General features: G+C 39.0%; 2 protein-coding genes across 9 annotated transcripts in view; one reads left to right on the top strand and one right to left on the bottom strand.

The window, feature by feature from the left end:
* Nucleotides 1-27,367, bottom strand: part of KLHL2 (kelch like family member 2) — a 115,857-nt gene that overhangs the window by 32,855 nt on the left and 55,635 nt on the right. For all 8 annotated transcript variants that reach the window (XR_008657290.2, XR_010120599.1, XM_055276322.2 and 5 more), the window contains one exon: nt 25,205-25,367. Coding sequence is in view for 6 of the 8 variants with exons in the window: in XM_055276322.2 (XP_055132297.1) it covers nt 25,205-25,367 (163 nt within the window). In the remaining 2 variants the exon portion in view is untranslated. The remainder of the gene's footprint in view (nt 1-25,204; nt 25,368-27,367) is intronic.
* Nucleotides 10,588-12,603, top strand: GK3 (glycerol kinase 3). Its single transcript, XM_055276326.2, has one exon. The coding sequence runs from the start codon at nt 10,753-10,755 to the stop codon at nt 12,412-12,414; it is 1,662 nt and encodes a 553-aa protein (XP_055132301.1). The 5' UTR covers nt 10,588-10,752; the 3' UTR covers nt 12,415-12,603.

The raw sequence follows: 27,367 nt of genomic DNA, 5'->3' as shown, positions 1-27,367 counted from the left end.
TCCAAAGTAGGCCGAGCGCAGTGGCTCACACCTGTAATCCCAGAATCCTGGGAGGTTGAGGAGGGTGGGTCACTTGAGTCCAGGGGTTCAAGACCAGCCTGGACAACACAGTAAAACACCATCTCTACAAAAAATTAGCTGGGCATGGTGGTGCACGTCTGTAGTCCCAACTACTTGGGAGACTAAGGTAGGAAGATCACCTGTGCCACTATACTCCTGCCTGAGTGACAGAGTGAGACCCTGTCTCAAAAAAAACAAATAAAAAAAGAGCTCTAAAATATTGAGAAATAAATTCATTTTAATGAAAAGCTGGCAAACAGCATATAAATTTAGAAACATTTATGAATACCAACTTAGAAATTCAAACAGAAAACACAGTAGTCACTGAACAAAAGAGAAGCTAACATAAATCTCTTTCTATCCATTATAAAAATATTTTCACCTTCAAACGTATGTCTACAGTGATTTTGGGTTAAGCTTCTTCTGTATATTTTAAATCTGAATCGAAGCAAGAGATTGCTGGCCTCCTTATGCTTTTCATGAGGGGAAAGAACTCTCTAGTGGTAGCAAACATAACTGAGAGAACTTTTCCATACTGTGACTACATGTTATCTTAGTCTCCGCTTCACTGATCAGAAAAAAATGGACTTGCTAAAAAGCCAACTTGGTGGTGATTTTTTAAAAGCCAGCAATTACATAAATGTAGAAGGGCACTGGTAAACTCTATCCAAAACCAAGTCTGGGATCTAAATTCATTGTGTATTCTTTCCTAGTGTATCAAAGAAGGTTAAGAGGGCAAGGAAAATAGTCAACTATTACAACTTTACTGACAAAACCATAACACAGCTGTCACTCAAACAAATACCACCCCTTCACCATTTACCAAAAAAAAAAAAAAAAAAAACCCAAAAATTAGCCTAAGAGTGAAGCAGAAATGTTCAAATTGAAAGTAACTTTCATTGTGAACATATACATGTTTTTAAATACTTCCAATTCTCAAACACTTTTATTTTCTATTGGAACAAACCCTCCTCCTTAGAAAAATTTTTAAGTATTGATATCTAATGTTTACATTCTTATACTGAACTTTCTTTGGAAAGGATGTAGTTAACACATATGGAGCATTATTAAAATATAGAGGGCACTATTTGGCAACATCTGGAGTAAATTAGTTTACTTTAGGGCCTGCCTTTCTTCTATTTATATTAACTGTATATTTCATCAAGTGTTCTACAGCATTAACTGATAGGCAATTTAATGAGATTGTTGCTTGTAACACACTTCCTAAGGACCCAACACTTCACAGTCAGGAAGCACTAGGTGACTGGCAAAGTCACTCTAAGGCATGCATGGAAAATTCTATAGGAAAAAAAGCAAGAAGGCTAGTGCAGCTCACCTGTTATTTTATATGTTCTTGATGCAAATCACTATTAGTCTCTCTGGTGCTTAGTTCATGACATTAAATGCTCTTGTATTACCACTAGTACTAATAAAAATCATATAACATGAACATTCCTTCCCTGGCCTCAAGCCACAAAACTATGAAGATCAAAGTTAAAAAAAAAAAATGCAACAACCCTATTATGAAACAGTATGCTATTTCATACTGCTGGTGGGAGTATAAATCAGCACAATCTCTACAGAGAGCAATTTTGAAATCTCCTACAAATATACTTGACCACTCATGAAATGACACACTCTGAGTTATTCACTGTAGCACTGCTTGTTATTTAACAAATACAAAAGAGAGTTCATCAGTAGACACTAGTTTAAAACATAGTATATCCATACAATGGAATATTCTGCATCTGTAAAAATGAACAAGGAAGCTCATAATATGAAAAAAGCTTTAGGAAATACTGTCAGCTTAGAAAGGATGCAGGATAGATGTGAGAACACATTTTTTCAGTGGCTAGATTGTTTTTACATGAACCATGTGAATGGATTACTTATCCTCTCCATGCAAGAAAATAAAATAAAACCGAGAAACTAATAATAGTGATTATCTTTAAGGGGGAGAGAAATGAGGAACAAGAGTTAAAGGATGACTGTTTCAATGTACACCTTTCAAATATTTTTAAATCCTCATGTATATGGTAAAATGATCTTTGACAAGAGTGCCAAGACCACTCAATGGGAAAAGAACAATCTCTTCAACAAATTGTGCTGGGAAAACTAGACATCCACATGGAAAAGAATGAAGGTGGATCATATACGCCATACACAAAAATTAATTCAAAATGGACTAAGGATCTAAATGTAAGACTCAAAACTATAAAATTCCTAGAAGTAAACACAGGGAGGAAAGTTTCGTGACACTGGATTTGTCAATGATTTCTTGGAAATGACACCAAAAGCTCAGGCAACAAAGACGAATGGGACTACATCAAAGTCAAGAGTTCAGTGCATCAAAGGACACAATAAAGTAAAAAGGCAACCTGTAGAAGAGGAGAAAATATTTGCAAGTCATGTATCTGACAAAGAGTTAATATCCAGAAGATAAAAATATCTCCTACAACTCAACAACAACAAAAATCAAATAACCCAATTTAAAAGTGAGCAAAGGACTGGAATAAACGTTTCTCCAAAGATGATATACAAATTGCCAATAAGCATATGAATAGATGATAGATGTTCAACATCACTAATCATCAGAGAAGATACAACTCAAAACCACAATGAGATATTACCCCATACCCACTAGGGTGGCTACTACAAAACAAACAAACAAACAAACCAGAAAATAACAATTGTTGGCAAAGACATGAAGATACTAGAAACCTCATGCACTGTTGGTAAGATTATAAAATAACGCAACTATTATAAAAAAAAAAAGCATGGAGGTTACTCAAAAAATTAAAAGTAGAACTACTGTATGATCCAACAATCCCACTTCGGTGTATATATCCAAAAGAATGTAAAGCAGGGTCTTGAAGACATATTTGTACACCCATGTTCACGGAAGCATGACTCACAACAGCAAGAGGCAGAAGCAGGTATCCACTGATTAATGAATGGATAAATGAAATTGGTATATACATACACTATATACATACATACAATTCCTTAAAAAGGAAGGAAATCCTGTCACAATGCAACATGGATGAAGCTTGAGAACATTATGCTAAGTGTAGTGAGCCAGTCACAAAAATAAAAAAATACTGTATGATTCCACTAATATGAGGTATCCAAAGGAGTCAAATTTATAGAAACAGGAAGTATAATAATACCTGCCAGGGACTAGTGGAAAGTGGAAAAGACGAGTTGTTTAAAAGGTACAGAGTTTCATTTTTGCAAAATGAAGACGTTCTAGAGATCTGTTTCACAATAAAGCAAATACTTACACATAACACTACTGAGTGGAACACTTAAAATGGCTAAGGTGGTAAATTTCATGTTATATGTTCTTTACCACAAATACTTTTAAAAGTTTATAACCATTTGAAAACACTGGTGATGAAAATTAAAAAACAAAAACAAAACAAGGAACTACATCCAACTACTTTCCTTCCCCAGTGAGAAAGGAAGTGTTGCTATAGACAGTCAATGCATGTCACTGTCTTGACTTCAGTGGACAAATACCTGCTCTGCTAAAAAAGAAAGATCACTGGGTTAACATCCCTATGTTTGGCCGCTGTCCTACCGTGTCAGCCTCCACACCAGACTTCTCAAGAGCAGATCTTAATTCTGAAGCCTCTGTGTGCTGATGCACACTCACATCTTTATGTTATGGCATAGCCTCTGGCTCAATTTTACCTTGAAATAGTTCTTTGGAAGTCTTTTTCTTGGCATTAGTCCTTCTCAATCTCTCTGCTGATTTTAACCTTAATGGCCTCCTCTACTGGTTAGGATTCTATATATTTTTCTACCTTTCTGACCACTCAATCTGCCTCCTTTACCTCCCTAAAACTAGGTATTACTATGGTCCTACCTGCCTTGAGCCTCCTTTTGATTCTCCACTTGTTCTGTCTTAACTATCTCATGTACATTATTGTCCACAGTTATCTTTATTACCCTAATATTGTTGCTCCCAGATCCAACCTCTCCCCCAAACCCCAATGTTTGAATTTCTAGCTGTTAGTCTACATATGAATATGATCTAATCGTCATGGCCCTTTTAAACAAGACAGAGCCACCCACACACCATGAAACCAGTACCACATACAAGCAGTCCTCTAGAACCCTCACATTAATTACGACCTTGGGCCACTTACCTTGGCCTGTTTTGAGCTCTATGGTCTGACTTTTCATCATGGTGCATTTTTCCAGTGATGCTTTGCTTCACACTTTGGCCTGATACTTGATAAAGATTCTCTGTATCTGCTGATATTCCTCTCAACATAAATCAAGTTCTTCCTCTGGCCAAGCTGTCTTTGGCTACTGTTAAACATCTTGCCCAATCTGAGAACCTTTAAAATGATACTGCACTTCACTGCTGGCTCTCCCTCAAGCAAACAAGATGAGGATATACCTATATTTCAAACCGTTTCAGTGCCCTCCTCCAGACACCTGCTGGACCTCCCATGTTCCCTTTGTGTCCTAATGGCTTCACTCTGATTCCAAGGCTGAATGAAGTCTTAGTCACAGTCATTCTTGCCTCCCTCCCTCTCTTTTATTATGTGATAAAAACAATAAAATTTACCACCGTAACCATTTTTAAGTGTAAAGTTTAACAGTGTTAAGTATGTCCACACTGGGCCAGGCACAGAGGCTCACGCCTGTAATCCCAGCACTTTGGGAAGCCAAGGCAGGTGGAACACCTGAGGTCAAGAGTTTGATACCAGCCTGGCCAACATGATGAAACCCCGTCTCTATTAAAAATACAAAAATTAGCCAGGGACGGTGGCGGGAGCCTGTAATCCCAGCTACTTGGGAGGCTGAGGCAGGAGAATTGCTTGAACCCGGGAGGCAGAGGTTGCAGTGGGCCGAGATTGTACCACTGCACTCTAGCCTAGGGAACAAGAACAAAACTCCATCTCAAAAAAAAGTAGTATATTCACACTGTTATGAAAAAGATCCAACATTTTCATCTTGCAAGTATGAAATTCATTAAATAACTACCCTTTCCCTCGTCATCCCACTTTTTTAACCCCTAATGTGAATTGTTTCATAAACCCTGTTAATTCTCAGTAATTCCATAAAAATCGTAAGATTTAATGGTATAAGGGATCTGAAAGGTCACCTGACACATCTTCTATATTATGTATGCGTAACCTCAAAAATTTTCACAATAAATGGTTATCTGGCTATAGTTTGCACACATCAACAGATGGCAAGACAGTCCTATCATCCTTGAACACTGATAAGGTTTGGCTCTGTGTCCCCATCCAAATCTCATCTTGTAACTCCCATAATTCCCATGTGTTGTGGGAGAGACCCAGTGGGAGATGACTGAATTACGGGGGCAGGTCTTTCTTGTGCTGTTCTCATGATAGTGAATGGGTCTCATGAGATCTGACGGTTTTAAAAATGGGAGTTTCCTTGCACAAGCTCTGTTTGCCTGCTGCCATCCATGTAAGATGTGACTTGCTTCTCCCTACCTTCCACCATGATTGTGAGGCCTCTTCAGCCATGTGGAACTGTTAAGTCCAATAAACCTCTTTCTTTTGTAAATTGCCCAGTCTCAGATATGTCTTTATCAGCAGTGTGAAAATGAACTAGTACAGTAAATTGGTACCAGTAGAGTGGGGTGCTACAGAAAAGATACCCAGAAATGTGGAAGCAACTTTGGAACTGGGTAACAGGCAGAGGTTGGAACAGTTTGGAGAGCTCAGAAGAAGATGACAGAAAAATGTGAAAAAGTTTAGAAGTCCCTAGAGATTTGTTGAATGGCTTTGACAAAAATGTTGATAATGATATGGACAATGAAATCCAGGCTGAGGTGGTGTCATACAGAGATGAGAAACGTGCTGGGAAATGGAGCAAAGGTGACTCTTGTTATGTTTTAGCAAAGAAACTGGTGATATTTTGTCCCTGCCCTAGAGAACTGTGGAACTTTGAACCTGAGAGAGATGATTTAGGGTATCTAGTAGAAGAAATTTCTAAGCAGCAAAGCATTCAAGATTTGACTTGGGTGCTGTTAAAGGCATTCAGTTTTAAAAGGGAAACAGAGCATAAAAGTTTGGAAAATTTGCAGCCTGACAATACAACAGAAAAGAAAATCCCATTTTCTGAGGCAAAATTCAAGACAGCTGCAGAAATTTGCATAAGTTACAAGCAGCTGACTGTTAATCACCAAGACAATGGGGAAAATGTCTCCAGGGCATGTCAAGAGAACTTTGCAGCATCCCCTTCCATCACAGGCCCAGAGGCCTAGGAGGAAAAAGTGGTTTCATGGGCCAGGCCCAGGGTCCCTGGGCTGTGTGTGGCCTAAGGACTTGGTGCCCTACGTCCCAGCCACTCCAGCCATGGCTGAAAGGGGCCAACACAGAGCTTGGGCTGTAGCTTCCAAGGGTGCAAGCCTCAAGCCTTGGCAACTTCCACGTGGTGTTGAGCCTGTGAGTACACCGAAGTCAAGAACTGAGGTTTGGTAACTTCCACCTCGATTTCAGATGTATGGAAATGCCTGTATGCCCAGGCAGAAGTTTGCTGCAGGGGCGGGGTCCTCATGGAGAACCTCGGCTAGGGCAGTGCAGAAGGGAAATGTGGGGTCAGAGCCCCCACACAGAGTCCCTACTGGGGCACTGCCTAGTGGAGCTGTGAGAAGAGGACCATCTTCCAGAACCCAGAATGGTAGATTCACTGATAGCCTGCACCATGTGCCTGGAAAAGCCGCAGACACTCAACACCAGCCCCTGAAGGCAGCTGGGAGGTAGAAGCTGCCCAAGACTGTGGGAACCTACCTCTTGCATCAGTGTCACCTGGATGTGAGACATGGAGTCAAAGGAGATCATTTTGGAGCTTTAAGATTTGACTGCCCCACTGAATTTCAGACCTGCATGGGGCCTGTAGCTCCTTTGTTTTGGCCAATTTCTCCCATTTGGAATGGCTGTATTTACCCAATGCTTATATCCCCATTGTACCTAAGAAGTAACTAACTTGCCTTTGATTTGACAGGCTAATAGGCGAAAGAGACTTGACTTGTCTGGGATGAGGCTTTTGACTGTGGACCTCTGAGTTAATGTTGAAATGAGTTAAGACTTTGGGGGACTGTTGGGAAGGCATAATTGGTTTTGAAATGTGAAGATATGAGATTTGGGAGGGGCCAGAGGTGGAATGATATAGTTTGGTTCTGTGTCTCCACCAAATCTCATCCTGCAGCTCCCATAATTCCCATGTGTTGTGGGAGGGACCCAGTGGAAGATGACTGAACTATGGGGATGGGTCTTTCCCATGCTGTTCTCGTGATAGTGACTGGGTATCATGAGATCTGATGGTTTTAAAAATGGGAGCTTCTTTGTATAAGCTCTCTTTGCCTGCTGCCATCCACATAAGATATGACTTGCTCCTCCTTGCCTTTCACCATGATTGTGAGGTCTCCCCAGCCATGTGGAACTGTTAAGTCCAATAAACCTCTTTATTTTGTAAATTGCCCAGTCTCGGGTATGTCTTTATCAGCAGCATGGAAACGGACTAATACAAACACTTACTATTAGAAGTTCTTCTGTACGTTGCTCTAAAATCTTTTTCACTCTTATTTTGTAACACTGATAATTCTGCCACCACAATAAACAGAACAAGATTAACTAATCTGTCTCTTATGAAATTCCTCAAAATCTTACAGAGAGCATTATATTTTCCCAAATTGTCCTTCAATGGTCTGTACAGTCCTATGTCCTTCAACCACTGCTTGCACAACATGATTTGGGGTCTTCATCATCATCCTGGCTATAAATTCAGGGCTCTAGTGCATCAGTCTCTCTCAAAACACTGAAGCTAAAAGTAAACTCAATTTCATAGCTATGGTCTGATCTGAACAGAACAGAACAGGATAATCACCTTATGCCTTTCTGGACACGATTACCTAATTGGTTCCCATTGAATATGCCATCAACTAAAAGCCTAACATCTTTGCATTAGTTTGGTTAATATAAGCCTAACACAACACAGCCAAAGTGAAAAATTCTTCCTTTTCAGTGAATGAATTCTTTCTCAGCCTACTGTATCTCAGTAAGGTACAGTAAAAATCAGCAGCTACTGCACACTGGCTATAAATATGCACACACTAAAATGTACCCACAAAGAATTTACCAAAAATGTAATGCTAAAAGGCAGGTCATCTCAGAGTTTCATCTGTTTCCTCTACTTATACTCAGAGTTAGTTCCCATATCTATGATCTTGCTTCATTCACCTCCTCTCTATGTTCATTACCCTAGTTCTAACCTTATTACCAACCTCAATTATTGCTTCCAAACCTTTCACCCACATATTGACAGGTCATTTTGTTTATGGATCATAGCTTGTGACATTAGTAGTTTACCTTCAGTAGTTCACCACTGGCCACTGAATAAAGCCCAACATAGTTATACTGACATTTAATCATCAGTTTCTTCTCTCTAAACAAATACCGTAACTGCAATAGGGCACAATTCCAGGTAGTAAAGACTACGCCATCAATATGCTATATATGTTAAACACATAAACTACACACACGTAATGTATAATATACATATGCATCCTTCCATATATGTATATGGAATATACATTCCATTCCTTCCATAATGAGCATATATGCTCATTACTCTCTAAAGCAATTGAACTTTTCCGTTTCCCTCCAGTAAATAAAATAAGCTAATCATGAAATGAAAGACAGTCCCTAGAATTTGCCATACCAGGTCAAGAGAGAGCATCAGGGCTGGGAGCGGTGGCTCAGGCCTGTAATCCTAGCACTTTGGGAGGCTTAGGCGGGTGGATCACAAGGTCAGGAGATCGAGACCATCCTGGCTAACACAGTGAAACCCTATCTCTACTAAAAATACAAAAAATTAGCCAGGCATGGTGGTGGGTGCCTGTAGTCCCAGCTACTCGGGAGGCTGAGGCAGGAGAATGGCGTGAACCCGGGAGGCAGCACTCACAGTGAGCCGGGATCGCACCACTGCACTCCAGCCTGGGTGACAGAGTGAGACTCTGTCTCAATTAAAAAAAAAAAAAACAAAAAAGGCATCAGGTTAGGACCCTCATCCCAAATAAGTGTAATAAAATCAACAACGTAAGTCTCAAGTGTTATGTTCTGTTTTGTATCCTGTAATAAGGTACAAAGTACCCTTTGTATTTGATTTCTAAACACCAAGCACCCTTTGGAACAAAATTAAAATGCCATGATGGGTCTCCACAATTCCTCTATACTCAATGCAGAGTCCCATTTGAGAAGTGAGGGCAAAAGTATGAATAACAATAGTATCTTAGATCCACAAGCAGCTCATCCCTAACAGACAAAGTGATTTTGGGAAAATAGAAATATCTCTGGTCTTCATTTTCCTAATTAATAAAATGGAAGTGTTAGACTAGATAACTGCGAAGATTTCCTATAACATTAATACTCTGTGATTCTTTGATTTTCAACACTATTAATCTTTAGGAGGAAAAAAACCATATATGTCTCCAGCAGTTCTATTAACATAAGGCAGTTTTAATGAAACCTGAAAACACTTAACTCATGTAAGCTAGAAAAAAAACCTGTCAACAAGGCACAGCAGAGACTGCATGTAGTTTACTAAGGAATAAAGAGGATCATAATGAATGCATGAATATACAAATAATTAACTCTTTCAAGAAGCATCATTTGAGTTGGCATGACTTCAGCTAAAAAGTGCTGTGTATCAAGTGCTTTCACAGTTCTCCAAAGGAAGAATCTTCTGTATCAGTAAATTAACATTGCAATAGACCCTTGAATAATCAGCATCTATTCTTTGGCATGCATATTCCATGGCTAAGGCTAGTAATACTATTATTAAAACCACTCACTCAACACAAATTTCTTTCAAGAGGGCAGCATTCAAATCATGAGCTTATTCTAACCGATGTTTATTCCAAGCAGTGATTCCTAGCCTAAATTATAGAAAGGTGGGCAAATGATTGAAGTAAATTTTCTGTAGAAGAAACTGTTATAAAAACTGGTTTTACAGAGAATAACGCATATTCCAAATATACTTAATTAGGGTGTGAGTTTATTGTTACTGGACTATAAAGTTAGATTATAAGCAAGGGTTAAATAGTACTGAGCCTGTTATCTATCACCCATAACAGTGTGGGCAATGCCAGGCACATAAAGAGGATAGCTTTGAAATGACTGACTACTGGCTAGGCTGAACGGCGAAGAGTTGGCTGGAAGAACAAGGGCCAAAGAGCACAGATTTATGAAGAAATACAAGAGAATGAGAAGGCACACATCTAGTCCGAACCAAGGTGGGGACCCCAGAGTTCTAAATACCAGAAAGGTCCAACAGACCCTGGAAGTGTAGTCTAAGGTGATGAATGGGTTTGTGGGGGGAAGATGATGGTCACAAGGAGCTATGAAGAAGGAGTCTCACGTGAGCCAACAGTATAGATTCTGAAGGCGTTGATGGCAGGAGAAACAAAATACATAGGGAAAGATAATCTCAGGGTTCAAGACAGAAGTATGCCTGGAGGCCAAGAGAGAAAATGAGCTGCAGAGAGAATGCAGTAGCCTGCCGGCCAGCCGGTAAAAAAGTGAGGCTGGTTCAGCGGACGCGCGCGGCCTCGCTCTTTGGACTGGTCACCCGCCCCTCCCCCTCCCGCCGCCGTCACCCAGGAAACCGGCCGCAAACACGGGCCGACCTGAAGCTGGTTTCATGGCAGCCTCAAAGAAGGCAGTTTTGGGGCCATTGGTGGGGGCCGTGGACCAGGGCACCAGTTCCACACGCTTTCTGGTTTTCAATTCAAGAACAGCTGAACTACTTAGTCATCATCAAGTGGAAATAAAACAACAGTTCCCAAGAGAAGGATGGGTGGAACAGGACCCTAAGGAAATTCTACATTCTGTCTATGAGTGTATAGAGAAAACATGTGAGAAACTTGGACAGCTCAATATTGGTATTTCCAACATAAAAGCTATTGGTGTCAGCAACCAGAGGGAAACCACTGTAGTCTGGGACAAGATAACTGGAGAGCCTCTCTACAATGCTGTGGTGTGGCTTGATCTAAGAACACAGTCTACCGTTGAGAGTCTTAGTAAAAGAATTCCAGGAAATAATAACTTTGTCAAGTCCAAGACAGGCCTTCCACTTAGCACTTACTTCAGTGCCGTGAAACTTCGTTGGCTCCTTGACAATGTGAGAAAAGTTCAAAAGGCCGTTGAAGAAAAACGAGCTCTTTTTGGGACTATTGATTCATGGCTTATTTGGAGTTTGACAGGAGGCGTCAATGGAGGTGTCCACTGTACAGATGTAACAAATGCAAGTAGGACTATGCTTTTCAACATTCATTCTTTGGAATGGGATAAACAACTCTGTGAATTTTTTGGAATTCCAATGGAAATTCTTCCAAATGTCCGGAGTTCTTCTGAGATCTATGGCCTAATGAAAGCCGGGGCCTTGGAAGGTGTGCCAATATCTGGGTGTTTAGGGGACCAGTCTGCTGCATTGGTGGGACAAATGTGCTTCCAGATTGGACAAGCCAAAAATACATATGGAACAGGATGTTTCTTACTATGTAATACAGGCCATAAGTGTGTATTTTCTGATCATGGCCTTCTCACCACAGTGGCTTACAAACTTGGCAGAGACAAACCGGTATATTATGCTTTGGAAGGTTCTGTAGCTATAGCTGGTGCTGTTATTCGCTGGCTAAGAGACAATCTTGGAATTATAAAGACCTCAGAAGAAATTGAAAAACTTGCTAAAGAAGTAGGTACTTCTTATGGCTGCTACTTCGTCCCAGCATTTTCGGGGTTATATGCACCTTATTGGGAGCCCAGCGCAAGAGGGATAATCTGTGGACTCACTCAGTTCACCAATAAATGCCACATTGCTTTTGCTGCATTAGAAGCTGTTTGTTTCCAAACTCGAGAGATTTTGGATGCCATGAATCGAGACTGTGGAATTCCACTCAGTCATTTGCAGGTAGATGGAGGAATGACCAGCAACAAAATTCTTATGCAGCTACAAGCAGACATTCTGTATATTCCAGTAGTGAAGGCCTTGATGCCCGAAACCACTGCACTGGGTGCTGCCATGGCGGCAGGGGCTGCAGAAGGAGTCGACGTATGGGGTCTTGAACCTGAGGATTTGTCCGCTGTCACGATGGAGCGGTTTGAACCTCAGATTAATGCTGAGGAAAGTGAAATTCGTTATTCTACATGGAAGAAAGCTGTGATGAAGTCAATGGGCTGGGTTACAACTCAGTCTCCAGAAAGTGGTGACCCTAGTGTCTTCTCTAGTCTGCCCTTGGGCTTTTTTATAGTGAGTAGCATGGCAATGTTAATTGGAGCAAAGTACATCTCAGGTATTCCATAAAACCTACCAACTCATGGATTCCCAAGATGCGAGCTTTTTCCATAATGAAAGAACCCAGCAATTGTCTCTTTTGCAATGACACCATTCATAGACTTTCATTTTATTTACAGGCCACTTGCTACATGACCCTCCAAGTAGACCTGTGGCTTAAAATAAAGAAAATGCAGCAAAAATAATGCTATAGAAATATTTGGTGTGTGTGTGTGTGTGTGTTTTAACATCCACAGTTAAGGTTGGGCCAGCTACCTTTGGGGCTGACCCCCTCCACTGCCGTAACATCCTGCTCCATTCCCTCTAAGATGTAGGAAGAATTCTGATCCTCACCATTGGAATCTTCCATCAAACATACTCAAACACTACTGGACCAGGATTTGAGTCTCTGCATGACATATACTTGATTAAAAGGTTATTACTAACCTATTAAAAATGAGCAGCTCTTTGCTTTTAACAGGCACCCCAAAAGTCTTCTTTTCTACATAGTAGAAGATGGCAACACCTTCACTGAATGTTTGAATAGAAACCTCTACTAAATTATTAAAACAGACATTTAGTGTTCTCATAGCTTGGATATTTTTCTGAAAAGTATTTGCCAAAACTGAAATCCTTCCGATATTTTCCATGGTCCCACTAATCATAATGACTTTCTGTCTGGATCTTATAGGAAAGGATACTTTTTATTTCTTCCATCTCTATTTTTTACTTTGTATGTATAACATATATGCCTATATATTTTATACACTGAAGGTAGCCCATTTATAAATTAAGAGCACATTATATTCAGAAGGTTCTAATAGGGCTGGTCTTAAGTGAACCACTATGTATATAAATATGTTGGAAAACAGCTGTATACATTTTTGGGCAATGGTTATGCATAATATTTACCAGGAGAATTTTTTTCTTAAAGAGCCAACATTTAAAATTTATGTTTTATGTCCATAAAATATACTTTATTGTGACTTCAACTATATTTCTTATCCCTTACATTTTTATTTAATTGTCTTAGCCTAAAAAAAGAAGAAACTGTGGAATACTACAGTAAATATTGTTTTCAAACACAAGCAATAATTCAAATAGTTATTTTTCTTTTGAATTAATTTTAGACATATTTTGGATCCTATTGAGGGGATAAGAGGATGTCAAAAAAGTTAAATACCTAAGTAGAAAAAAATATAGAAATAAAGCCAAGAATCTCTTTCAGTTCAAATGTTATCAATTGTTAATAAGAAATTGCTATCTGGGATGACAGAATTAGCTCTGCTTAGTATCTTAACTGAAAAAAGGTTTATCATCACAAATGCCTTCCAACGAAACCAAGAATTTCTCAAAATATTTAATGTCACATATTATAAGAAGTTACCTAATCTAGCTTCTTAACGTCAATTTTAAAAAATATCTTAAAATTACTTTGTTTTGTAGTAAACAGTGAAAAAAAAAGAGTGAGGCTGACGGCAGAGAGAGCAATGGTCTGGAAGTGGTACCCTTCTACCTAGGTTCCCAGTGAGATGTGGGGAACGATCCCTTTGAGAAGTCTGCCCAGGCCATACAGGTTTGGGGGAAACAAAAAGTTTCATTTACAACAAAGACAGAGGGGACACACATGAAAATAGCTGCGCATATAAAAAAGTTTGATCATTTTATAGGCCTAGTGGAAAGGACAGAAGCTGGACAGTGAGGGGTGCCTGAACAGCCTGGGTAAAGTAGTTACTACCGCCGGGGCCTGGGATATATAAACTAATAATAGGGTTAAGAGCCAAAGAACGGAAAATAAAATGAAAGCACATCAGTAACTGGAGGACATTTTTTTTTTTTTTTTTTTTTTTTTTTTTGGTTGAGATGGAGTCTCTCTGTCGCCCAGGCTAGAGTGTAGTGGTGTGATCTCAGCTCACTGCAACCTCTGCCTCCTGAGTTAAAGTGATTCTTGTGCCTCAGCCTCCCGAATAGCTGGGACTACAGGCACATGACACCATGCCTGGCTCTTTTTTTTTTTTTTTTTTTTTTTGTATTTTTAGTAGAGACCAGGTTTCACCATGTTGGCCAGGCTGGTCTCGAACTCCGGGCCTCAATCTGCCCATCTCAGCCTCCCAAAGTGCTGGGATTGCAGGTGTGGGCCACCATGCCCGGCTCTGTAGGAATTCTCCACAGATAGTCCTGTTACCGAGGACTGCTGAGTGCTTACCAAGCCCAGAATTTCAGCTACAGCTCTAGCTTGAAAATGATAGTCAGTGAGAGAATTTCAGCTACAGCTCTAGCTTGAAAATGATAGTCAGGCTGGGTGTGGTAGCTCATGCCTGTAATCCCGACTCTGGGAGGCCAAGGCATGAGGACTGCTTAAGGCCAGGAGTTCGAGAACAGCCTGGGCAACACAGCAAGAGCCCGTCTCTATTTTAAAAAAGAAAAAGAAAATGATACCATAAACTTCCCCAAAGATCAGTTAGAACTAGTATTAAGTAGTTTCTCAAATTTTCAGTATGGGAAGTGGTGAGGTATAGGAATGACTAAAAATCTGAAACAATTTTTTTCCCCTTAAATGTGCTTGGCTATCAACAAGAAATACTGAATAAAATTCATATTTCAAGTTATAATTAAAATCCAATTTCCAAAGAGTCTTTTGCTAGAACTATTAAAATGCATCTAAACTGATGAGTTCAACTTTTATCTCCTCTATATTTTTGGCCTGCCAAAAATGCTAAAAATAAAGGTGCTAATGATTTGAGAAATGGTTAAAATATAGGTACCACCCAAAAAAACATGAGAAGAGTCCACAAACCAGCACTCTCTGAATAAGTCAGTACTCTTGGGGTTAACTGAGAAAAATTTCATTTTTAGACATGATACAAAAAATAATTTCATACAGCTTGTTAAGCTAAAATAAAATAAATCTTTCAGGAGTATAACAAAGGCTGACCATAGTCCAGAACACCATGCTTCAGCACGCAGGCCATTTAACCTGGGTGGTCTGGTCACACTGAGCTGTCACTCCATGCCTTGGAGAAGCAGAGTGGTCAGTGTGATGGGCTGTCACTGCCAGTGCCATGCTGCTGAAGTCATGAGAGCGTCTCAGGGTGAGCAGTGTGGATTCCACATCCTCCCCTGCTCTCACTCTCTAACCTACCCATTTGGTTCCTCACATTTTCACTTTCCCTAAAGATACTGATGTTATTAAAAATAAGCATGAGTTCATGGAAGAGATCTCCATGGAACACTGTTAATTTTTTCATTATACCAATACAATTTAATTTAATTATAATGAATTCTAGAAAGCTTGTTTCCAGTGGGCAAGAGAAAGAAATGAAGCAGTTCTTATGTCCAGAATCTCCGGTGAGTTTTCAAAGGATAGACAGTGCTCTTCTTATGTGCACCATGGACCAGACAATACCCCGAGGTCCTGGAGGCTTTCTCTCCTTATCCATCCTTTTCTCCCTCAGCTTCTTACTCCTCCCTTCTGCTTTACATGTATATATGTATGTATGTATTGAGTCATATATTGCTATTTATTTCTTCCCTTCCTTCTTTTCTTTCCTACCTAGAAAAGCCTGTCACAAGTCCTACTGCCTATGATAGGGAAAAGAAAAAGAAAAAGAAAAATATTAACTTTACTGCCACTGTGTCCCATCACGCTCTTGGAGTTCTTCACAACCTATGTGATATGACTTGAAAGTAATTTGAAGGTTTGGGTAAATCTTCTGGACAAATAGAGTGCTTTAAAGACAAATCACCTAAACAACAATTATTTGTTTATGGTAGAAAAGGAGCTAGAGACATCTTACTGCATGGACTCCTTATCTCCCCACCTCCTATTTGCTTAAATGTCAACAATCAGATAGTTTCACTATGAAGAATGTGGCTTCCATGTGGCTGGGGAGGCCTTACAATGATGGTGGAAGGCAAGGAGGAGCAAGTCATGTCTTACATGGATGGCAGCAGGCAGAGAGAGAGAGCTTGTGCAGGGAAACTCCCATTTTTAAAACCATCAGATCTTGTGAGACTTAACTCACTATCACAAGAACAGCAAAGGAAAGACCTGCCCCCATGATTCAACTACTTCCAATTGGGTCCTTCCCACCACACATGGGAATTCAAGATGAGATCTGGGTGGGGACACAGCCAAAACATATCAAACTGTTTTATAGTATTATTCTGGATTATTTTGGAAAGTTTGTTGCAACTAGTTATCAATACACCAAAGATATGGAAATAGCTTCATTATACAAGCATGGTCTTTGTAATGGCATTTGTTTAAAATATAAGGATGAAATACATAGATAAAGCATGACAACTGCTTCAAGATAATAAAAGAGGATGTATAAAATTCCTCAAGCTGTAGACATGATTTGTGTACTTTTCTATATGTACATTAGACTTCAGTAAAATGTTTGCATATAAAAAAAGGGAAGGGGAGTAATGAGGGTTATAATTAAAACAAAATTGTCCCTGAGTCGACAACTGTTGAAGTTGGATGATGAGTACTATTCTATTCTTGTACATGCTTGCAATTTTTCATAATGAAAGATGTTTTAAAATGTTACCTAAAACCTAAGAAACTCAAGCAAATACAAGATTCAGAAGCATGGTATAAAAGCAGTACATCCTTTAAAGCTAGATTCAGATGCAAAATATAGTGCATTAAAAATGAAGAATCAATGCTTCTTTATAATTTTACTGAAAGTGAATAATTTTTAATGAAAAATTCTTGGCATAATTACAAAGGAGGACTCTACAAACTAAGAAACAGAAGTGTTCTAATTCTGGTGGAAAATTTTTTATATTTTGTAGTATACTAGAATAAATTTAAGATTTTAAATAAGAAAGATTTTTAAAAATCTAATGATCTCCTAAAAACACAGTAAATGAGTTGCTTCTGACATAAGCAAAACTAAGAGTTCTAGTACATCATATGAACTACGTTTGGATATCCTGTGCATTAATCCTACTTTATTCATTCTCTCCCCAGGCACTGACCCTCCTCTCCCCATTAGCAGTCAGTAACATTTATCAAGCACTATAGAGAAAACTGGCAGCCCAGGAAAGACAAAAGGTTAAACAGTGATTGTTTCATGCAGCAAAAAATATCTAAAAATATGAAAGCTTTCTTGGTTTTCCTAATAGAAGTCACTTATAACAGGTGCATTAAGTCTAGCAGTTAATGGAATCTGAATTTAGAAGTAATATTTTCTACTTAGTTGAACAGAATTGGTTGCATTGGAATATACCAATAAATTCATATTTGTCTTTGGTTTTTCATAAAATGCTTCATTCTATTCAAAAGTGCTGCATGAATATTGTTACGCACTACAGGCATTCCCCAACTTACAGAAGGGTTGTGTTCTAAAAGCTCATCTGTAAATCGGCTTCCTAGAACTCAGATCACATTTTTTCACTGAAATAATTTTCTAAAGGGCAGTTAGGCCATCAGGCCACCCAATAGAAATCAATAAAGTCTTAATTTATTGGACCTACTGTGATTTAGTGAAGCATTGTGGTTTTTGTTTTTTCAACTAACCATTTTGAACCATTATTTATTTGGTAAATGAAATAGGGATTCTAGGAATACTACTCTCCAACGCTCTGTGCAGGCAGACACACATATATATACGCACATGCATTCTCCCTTACCCAGATCTATGTACCAAAAGCTTCCTTACTCATCAGAGTAAGCACACTGAAGCAGTTTAGACAAAACGCTCTTGCATTTGAAAGCTGGGGAAGTTACAGTTCTAGAGCCTATTAAAGGAGCAGTGAACATAGAAGCTTCCATAGGAACTATTCCTATTGAGTCTCATAGATGCAAAGCAGAGTCTTGCAGGCAGTTGGTGGATTGTAACTTCTACCAGATTTATCTTCCAGAAATATGGTTTAAAAACAAATTAGCAACTTCCATAAGTCCTAGACAGAGTAATCAGGCAAAAGAAAGAAATAAAGGGCATCCAAATTGGAAAAGAGAAAGTCAAACTATCTCTGTTTGCTGATGATATGATCTTATACCTTTCTTAGAAAGCCCTAAAGACTCCTCCAAAAGGTGCCTAGCTTTGATAAATGAATTCAGTAAAGCCTCAGTATACAAAATCAATATACATAAGTCAGTGGCATTGCTACACACCAACAATGACCAAGCTGAGAATCAAATCAAGAACTCAATCCCTTTTATAATAGCTACAAAATAAAATAAAATAAAATACTTAGGAATATATTTAACCAAGGAGGTGAAGAACTCTACAAGGAGAACTACAAAACACTGCTTAAAGAAATCATATATGACACAAACAAATGGAAATACATCCCATGTTCATAGATTAGAAGAATCAATACCATGAAAATGACCATACTGTCCAAAGCAATCTACAGAGTCAATGCAATTCCTATCAAAATACCATCACTCTTCACAGAATTAGAAAAAAAAAATCCTAAAATGCATATGGAATTTTTTTAAAAAGGCCCAAATAGCCAATGTAATCCTAAGCAAAAAGAACAAATCTAGAGGCATGACATCACCTGACTTCAAATTATACTAATATAAGGGTATCATAACCAGAACAGCATGGCACTGGCATATAAGTAGATATGTAGACCAATGGAACAGAATAGAGAACCAAGAAATAAAGTAAATATTTACAAACTGATCTTCGACAAAGCATACAAAAACATAAACTGGGGAGAATAAAAAGCAGCAGACAGCTTCTGCAGACTTAAACGTCCCTGTTTGACATCTCTGAAGAGAGCAGTGGTTCTCTCAGCATGGCGTTCGAGCTCCAAGAACGGACAGACTGCCTCCTCAAGTGAGTCCCTGACCCCTGTGTATCCTGACTGGGAGACACCTCCCAGTAGGGGATGACAGACACCTCAAACAGGGGGGTGCCCCTCTGGGATGAAGCTTCCAAAGGAAGGATCAGGCAGCAATATCTGCTGTTCTGCAGCCTCTGCTGGTGATACCCAGGCAAACAGGGTCTGAAGTGGGCCTCCAGCAAACTCCAACAGATCTGCAGCTGAGGGGCCTGTTAGAAGGAAAACTAACAAACAGAAATGGCATCAACCTCAACAAAAAGGACATCCACACCAAAACCCCATCTGCAGGTCACCAACATCAAAGACAAAAAGGTAGTTAAAACCACAAAGATGGGGGAAACCAGAGCGGAAAAGCTGAAAATTCCAAAAACCAGAGCGTCTCTTCTCCTTCAAAGGATCGCAGCTCCTCGCCAGCAAGGGAACAAAACTGGATGGAGAATGAGCTTGCCAAATTGACAGAAGTAGGCTTCAGAAGGTTGGCAATAACAAACCTCTGAACTAAAGGAGCATGTTCTAACCCATCACAAGAAAGCTAAAACCCTTGAAAAAAGGTTAGACGAATGGCTAACTAGAATAAACAGTGTAGAGAAGACCTTAAACGACCTGATGGAGCTGAAAACCACAGCAACAGAACTTCGTGACACATGCACAAGCATCAACAGCCGATTCGATCAAGTGGAAGAAAGCATATCATTGATTGAAGATCAAATTAATGAAATAAAGCGAGAAGACAAGATTAGAGAAAAAAGAGTGAAAAGAAATAAACAAAGCCTCCAAGAAATACGGGATAATGTGAAAAGACCAAATATATGTTTGATTGGTGTACCAGAAAGTTATGGGGAAAATGGAACCAAGTTAGAAAACACTCTTCAGGATATTATCCAGGAGAACTTCCCTAACCTAGCAAGGCAGGCCAACATTCAAATTCAGGAAATACAGAGAACACCACAAAGATAATCCTCAAGAAGAGCCACCCCAAGACACATAATTGTCAGATTCATCAAAGTTGAAATGAAGGAAAAAATGTTAAGGGCAGCCAGAGAGAAAGGTCGGGTTACCCACAAAGGGAAGCCCATCAGACTAACAGCTGATCTCTTGGCAGAAACCCTACAAGCCAGAAGAGAGAGGGGCCAATATTTGACATTCTTAAAGAAAATGATTTTCAACCCAGAATTTCATATCCAGCCAAATTAAGCTTCATAAGTAAAGGAGAAATAAAATCCTTTACAGACAAGCAAATGCCAAGAGATTTTGTCACCACCAGGCCTGCCTTACAAGAGCTCCTGAAGGAAGCACTACACATGGAAAGGAATAACCAGTACCAGCCACTGCAAAAACATGCCAAATTGTAAAGACCATCGATGCTATGAAGAAACTACATCAATTAACAGGCAAAATAACCAGCGAACATCATAATGACAGGATCAAATTCAAATATAACAATATTAACCCTTAAATGTAAATGGGCTAAATGCCCCAGTTAAAAGACACAGGCTGGTAAATTGGATAAAGAGTCAAGACCCTTTGGTGTGCTGTATTCATGAGACCCATCTCACATGCAAAGACACACACAGGCTCAAAATAAAGGGATGGAGGAAGATCTACCAAGCAAATGGAAAACAAAAAAAAAAAAGCAGGGGTTGAAATCCTAGTCTCTGATAAAACAGACTTTAAACCAACAAAGATCAAAAGAGACAAAGAAGGCCATTACATAATGGTAAAGGGATCAATTCAACAAGAAGAGCTAACTATCCTAAATATATGTGCACCCAATACAGGAGCACCCAGATTCATAAAGTAAGTCCTTAGAGACCTACAAAGAGACTTAGACTCCCACACAATAATAATGGGAGACTTTAACACCCCACTGTCAATATTAGACAGATCAACGAGACAGAAGGTTAATAACAAGGATATCCAGGACTTAAACTCAGCTCTGGACCAAGCAGACCTAACAGACATCTACAGAACTCTCCACCCCAAATCAACAAGATATACATTCTTCTCAGCACCACATCGCACTTACTCTAAAATTGACCACATAATTGGAAGTAAAGCACTCCTCAGCAAATGTAAAAGAACAGATATCACAACAGTCTCTCAGACCACAGTGCAATCAAATTAGAACTGAGGATTAAGAAATTCACTCAAAACCGCACAACTACATGGAAACTGAACAACCTGCTCCTGAATGACTACTGGGTACATAACGAAACGAAGGCAGAAATAAAGATGTTCTTTGAAGTCATTGAGAACGAAGACAGAACGTACCAGAATCTCTGGGACACATTTAAAGCAGTGTGTAGCGGGAAATTTACAGCACTAAATGCCCACAAGAGAAAGCAGAAAAGATCCAAATCGACACCCTAACATCACAATTAAAAGAACTAGAGAAGCAAGAGTAAACACATTCAAAAGCTAGCAGAACACAAGAAATAACTAAGATCAGAGCAGAACTGAAGGAGATAGAGACACAAATAACCCTTCAAAAAATCAATGAATCCAGGAGGTGGTTTTTTGAAAAGATCAACAAAATTGATAGACCGCTAGCAAGACAAATAAAGAAGAAAAGAGAGAAGAATCAAATAGACACAATTAAAAAATGATAAAGGGGATATCACCACCAATCCCACAGCAATACAAACTACCATGTGAGAATACTATAAATTCCTCTATGCAAATAAACTAGAAAATCTAGAAGAAATGGATAAATTCCTGGACACATACACCCTCCCAAGACTAAACCAGGAAGAAGTTGAATCCCTGAATAGACCAGTAACAGGTTCTGAAATTGAGGCAATCATTAATAGCCTATCAACCAAAAAAAGTCCAGGATCAGATGGATTCATAGCCAAATTCTAACAGAGGTACAAAGAGGAGCTGGTACTATCTCTTCTGAAACTATTCCAATCAATATAAAAAGAGGGAATCCTCTCTAACTCATTTATGAGGTCAGCATCATACTGATACCAAAGCCTGGCAAAAGACACAACAAAAAAAGAGAATTTTAAGCCAATATCCCTGATGAACAACGATGCAAAAATCCTCAATAAAATACTGGCAAACCAAATCCAGCAGCACATCAAAAAGCTTATCCACCACGATCAAGTCGGCTTCATCCCTGGGATGCAAGGCTAGTTCAACGTACGCAAATATATAAATGTAATCCATCACATAAACAGAACCAATAACAAAAACCACATGATTATCCCAAGAGATGCAGAAAAGGCCTTTGACAAAATTCAACTGCCCTTCATGCTAAAAACTCTCAATATAGGTATTGATGGAACATATCTCAAAATACTAAGAGCTATTTATGACAAACCCACAGCCAATATTATACTGAATGGGCAAAAACTGGAAGCATTACCTTTGAAAACCAGCACAGGACAAGGATGCCCTCTCTCACCACTCCTATTCAACATAGTGTTGGAAGTTCTGACTAGGGCAGTCAGGCAAGAGAAAGAAATAAAGGGTATTCAATCAGGAAGAGAGGAAGTCAAATTATCTCTGTTTTCAGATAACACAATTGTATATTTAGAAACCCCATTGTCTCAGCCCAAAATATCCTTAAGCTGATAAGTAACTTCAGCAAAGTCTCAGGATACAAAATCAATGTGCAAAAATCACAAGCATTCCTACACACCAATAATAGACAGAGAGCCAAATCATGAGTCATTTTCCATTCACAATTACTACAAAGAGAATAAAATACCTAGGAATACAACTTACAAGGGATATGAAGGACCTCTTCAAGAACTACAAACCACTGCTCAAAAAAATAAAAGAGGACACAAACAAATGGAAGAACATTCCATGCTCATGGATAGGAAGAATCAGTATTGTGAAAATGGCCATACTGCCCAAAGTAATTTATAGATTCAATGCTATCCCCATCAGGCTACCATTGACTTTCTTCACAGAATTGGATAAAACTACTTTAAATTTCATATGGAACCAAAAAAGAGCCCACATAGCCAAGACAATCCTAAGCCAAAAGAACAAAGCTGGAGGCATCATGCTACCTGACTTCAAACTATACTACAAGGCTACAGTAACCAAAAGAGCATGGTACTGGTACCAAAACAGAGATGTAGACCAATGGAACAGAACAGAGCCCTCAGAAATAACACCACACCTCTACAACCATCTGATCTTTGACAAACTTGACAAAAACAAGGAATGGGTAAAGGATTCCCTATTTAATAAATGGTGCTGGGAAAACTGGCTAGCCATATGTAGAAAGCTGAAACTGGATCCCTTCCTTACACTGTATAAAAAATTAACTCAAGATGAGTTAAAGACTTCAATGTTAGACCTAAAACCATAAAAACCCTAGAAGAAAACCTAGGCAATACCATTCAGGACATAGGCATGGGCAAAGACGTCATGACTAAAACACCAAAAGCAATGGCAACAAAAGCCAAAATTGACAAATGGGATCTAATTAAACTAAAGAGCTTCTGCACAGCAAAAGAAACTATCATCAGAGTGAACAGGCAACTTACAGAATGGGAGAAAATTTTTGCAATCTACCCATCTGACAAAGGGCTAATATCCAGAATCTACAAAGAACTTAAACAAATTTACAAGAAAAAAACAAAAAACCCCATCAAAAAGTGGACAAAGGATATAAACAGACACTTCTCAAAAGAAGACATTTATGCAGCCAACAGACATATAAAAAATGCTCATCATCACTGGTCATCAGAGAAATGCAAATCAAAACCACGGTGAGATACCATCTCAGGCCAGTTAGAATGGCGATCATTAAAAAGTCAGGAAACAACAGGTGCTGGAGAGGATGTGGAGAAATAGGAATGCTTTTACACTGTTGGTGGGAACTTGGATGAAACGGGAGGCCGTTATTCTAAGTTAAGTAACTCAGGAATGGAAAACCAAAAACTACATGTTCACACTTATAAGTGGGAGCTAAGCTATCAGTATGCAAAGGCAGACAGAGTCGTATAATGGACATGGGAGACTCAGAAGTGGTGAGGTTGAGAGGATGGTGATGGATGGAAAACTACCAATTAGAGTACAATGTCTACTACTCAGGTGATGGGTACATTAAAATCCCAGACCTCGTGACTATACAATTCATCCATGTAACCAAAAACCACTTGTACTCCTAAAGCTATTAGAATAAAAAAAAAAGGATGTAATAATTAAATGAAAGCATAAAGAAACTAGAAAAAGAAATTTCCTAATAATCACTTTTAATATATATTTTTGTTTATAAACTCAAATAAAATATAGATTACATTTGTGAACTATGTGTGTGCATTCAAAGCTATAACAATCTCCCCTCCCCAACTGCAGAGATGAGGGGCCTGAAGGACCTGAACAGCAGCTAAAGCAAGGGCTCCTTGAAAACAGTAACAGGCCCTCCCTCTGCCACAGGGAGATGCCAGCAGTAGCAGTAGGCCATGGAACCAGCATGCAAGGCGTGGGATGCTTCTATTGGTGGTCTGCTTTTCTACTCCACCAAACTTATCTATATTTCACTGCTTTGAAGATTTTTTAAGCCACAAAATTGTTTTCATGGATGCAAAAAAAAAAAGAATGTAAAAAATCAGAGCTAAAATAACTTCACATGCATACACTTTCTCATATGCCTATTCATTTAACAATTTGAAAGAAAAATACATACAGCTATTCTTCTTAAACCCTGGAGACAGAGGTTGCAATGAGCCAAGATTGCCACCACCACACCGCAGCCTGGGTGACAGGGCAAGACTCCATCTCAAAAAAAAAAAACAAAAAAAACCTAGCTATTCCTAGCTATTCTATTATTCAGGCCCAATCCCAATGTATAGTTGCTTGTCTTTTAAGTTCAGAATTTTATGAGTATGCTTCAGTTATGCAGTGTGACCATTATAAGATTTTAAATGTATTTTTATAAAGCCCAGATCCAGAAATACAACATGACTTTCCAGAGACCACTGTGGAACCATATCAAAAACCAAGCAGTTTCCTCCCATATTCAGCTGAGGTCTACTCCACTTGCCTGCATAGGTGTTGGCCTTGTTCAGAAGATCGGTGCATGCATGCATATCAGCAAAAGCCCGGATTCCTAAGCAGTTGACAGGGTGAAGCTGGGATTCCAAAAATTCACAACAAGTCTTCTTCACATCCTGTAACTGTAAGAGACCAGCTGCTGGGAGAAGTACCTGCAACACACACATCAATATTCTTAGGCACTTGGCTGGAAAAACACTGTCTCTTTGACCACTTCTACATAGGACACAAGATGTTCAGCCATAGTTTATTGTCTGTGTCCATACCCCCATATTCCCCAGAAAACAAATATAAAAATTATTTTCAATAACAATGATGAATCTTCACATTCCTCATAATTTCCCTGTAATCTTTCAAAGGCCTCTTCTCCTTGGTCAGAAGAATATGAGATATCAGATCTTATTAGATTAATGGTTTGTTTATAAGCATAAACAAAATGTTCCTTTGACTTCTAAAAACACAAATTCTTGGCTGGGCATGGTGACTCACACCTGCAATCCCAGCACATTGGGAGGCCAAGACAGGAGGATCACTTGAGTTCAGAAGTTTGAGACGAGGCTGGGCAACATAGCAAGACCTCATCTCTACAAAACATACAAAAATTAGCCTGGTGTGGTGGCACACAACTGTAGTGCCAGCTACTCAGGAGGCTGAGGTGGGAGGATCACTTGAGCCTGAGAGGTCGAGGCTGCAGTAATCTGCGATCACCCCACAGCACTCCATCCTGGGTGACAGAGTGAGACCCCAACTCAAAAACAAAACAAAACAACAACAACAACAAAAACCCGTAAATTATTAGGATGCTAGGGGGTGCTATGATTCAATGAAAATGGTTTTGTTCTCTTAGTTCAAGCAGTAATGCGCTTCAGTGATTTGTGGGGAAGGAGTGGCCCCAGAGTAATCCATATCACAACAAAGCCTCATTTTGCCGAAGGCCTGTTTTTCACTGTACGAGTATCATAACAACTGCTTTCCTTACGGGGTACAACAATTTAAAGTTCAACAACAGTCTCTACCTATAAGCAGACAGTTTCTCTAGAACGTAATATATGTGCTAACAAGGAAAATGTAATAGGTGATTATCTAATAACTTTTTAATTTGCATTTTTATTTGAGTAACTCCAAGCAATTTTATATTAATTATAGGTTATTCTGTGGGATTGAACCACTATCTTCACTATAAATACTATATCCAACACTACAAGTGCTTTTCAAATAAGTCAATAATAGAAAAACATTTTTCCTTGTAAGTGAATTATTACAGTGCTATATAAAGGACCATATTTGAAAGTCAAATTAAGGAGAAAAACTTCAAAAAAAGGTTATCAAATATCTAGTGATCCTTTATAAAAGCCAAAGAAACCCCACAAAAAAACCAACTATTCGAACAATGGTAAATTTTAGAAAAGACTACATTAGCATTAAAAAAAGACCTAAGTTCCTTCAGAAATTGACTTTCATATATGCCACACTGCAGCCCAAAGACAGAAAAATAATAGTGGTTTATGACTATATGTTATGACTTTCCTAAATATATTCAGTAAGTCCTAAACATAGAAAAGAAAGACATCATTCACATCTCTCTGTAACAAACTTCTTACTTTCTTAAAGGAAGCACAGAAGCTTTACCTCCTGAACCTAAAGGCTCAAGAAAAACCAGAAACAGTATCTAGACATAAGGCCTTTTCCTTCTGAGTTTAAGAAAAATAGGTCAGGTGTGGTGGCTCACACCTGTAATCCCAGCACTTTAGGAGGCCAAGGCAGGTGGATCACTTGAGGTCAGGAGTTTGAAACCACCTGGTCAACATGGTGAAAGCCCATCTCTACTGAAAATACAAAAATTAGCTGGGTGTGGTGGCACACACCCGTAGTCTCAGCTACTCAGGAGGCTGAGGAAGGAGAATCACTCGAACCCTGGAGGCAGAGGTTGCAATGAGCCAAGATCACACCACTGCACTCCAGCCTGGGTGACAGAGAGAGACTCCGTCTCAAAAAATAAAAATAAAAATAGAAAATAAAGTATAAACAACGTTACAGCCAAACTTTTTGCATGATATGTATAGTAGGTTTCATTATGAGAATGAATATCCACAGAAGGCTTTAATTTGTTGATAATTTTCAAATTGCAGGTTTTTCCATGCCAGTGTAACTG

The sequence above is a fragment of the Symphalangus syndactylus genome, chromosome 4 (assembly GCF_028878055.3).
Source record: "Symphalangus syndactylus isolate Jambi chromosome 4, NHGRI_mSymSyn1-v2.1_pri, whole genome shotgun sequence".
In the NCBI taxonomy this organism is placed as follows: Eukaryota; Metazoa; Chordata; class Mammalia; order Primates; family Hylobatidae; genus Symphalangus; species Symphalangus syndactylus.
Note: the sequence above shows the minus strand (reverse complement) of the source record. Positions and strands in the feature narration are given on the sequence as shown.

Coding starts and splice junctions, on each gene's coding strand:
- GK3 (XM_055276326.2), top strand. CDS start 10,753: ATGGCAGCCTCAAAGAAGGCAGTTTTGGGGCCATTGGTGGGGGCCGTG.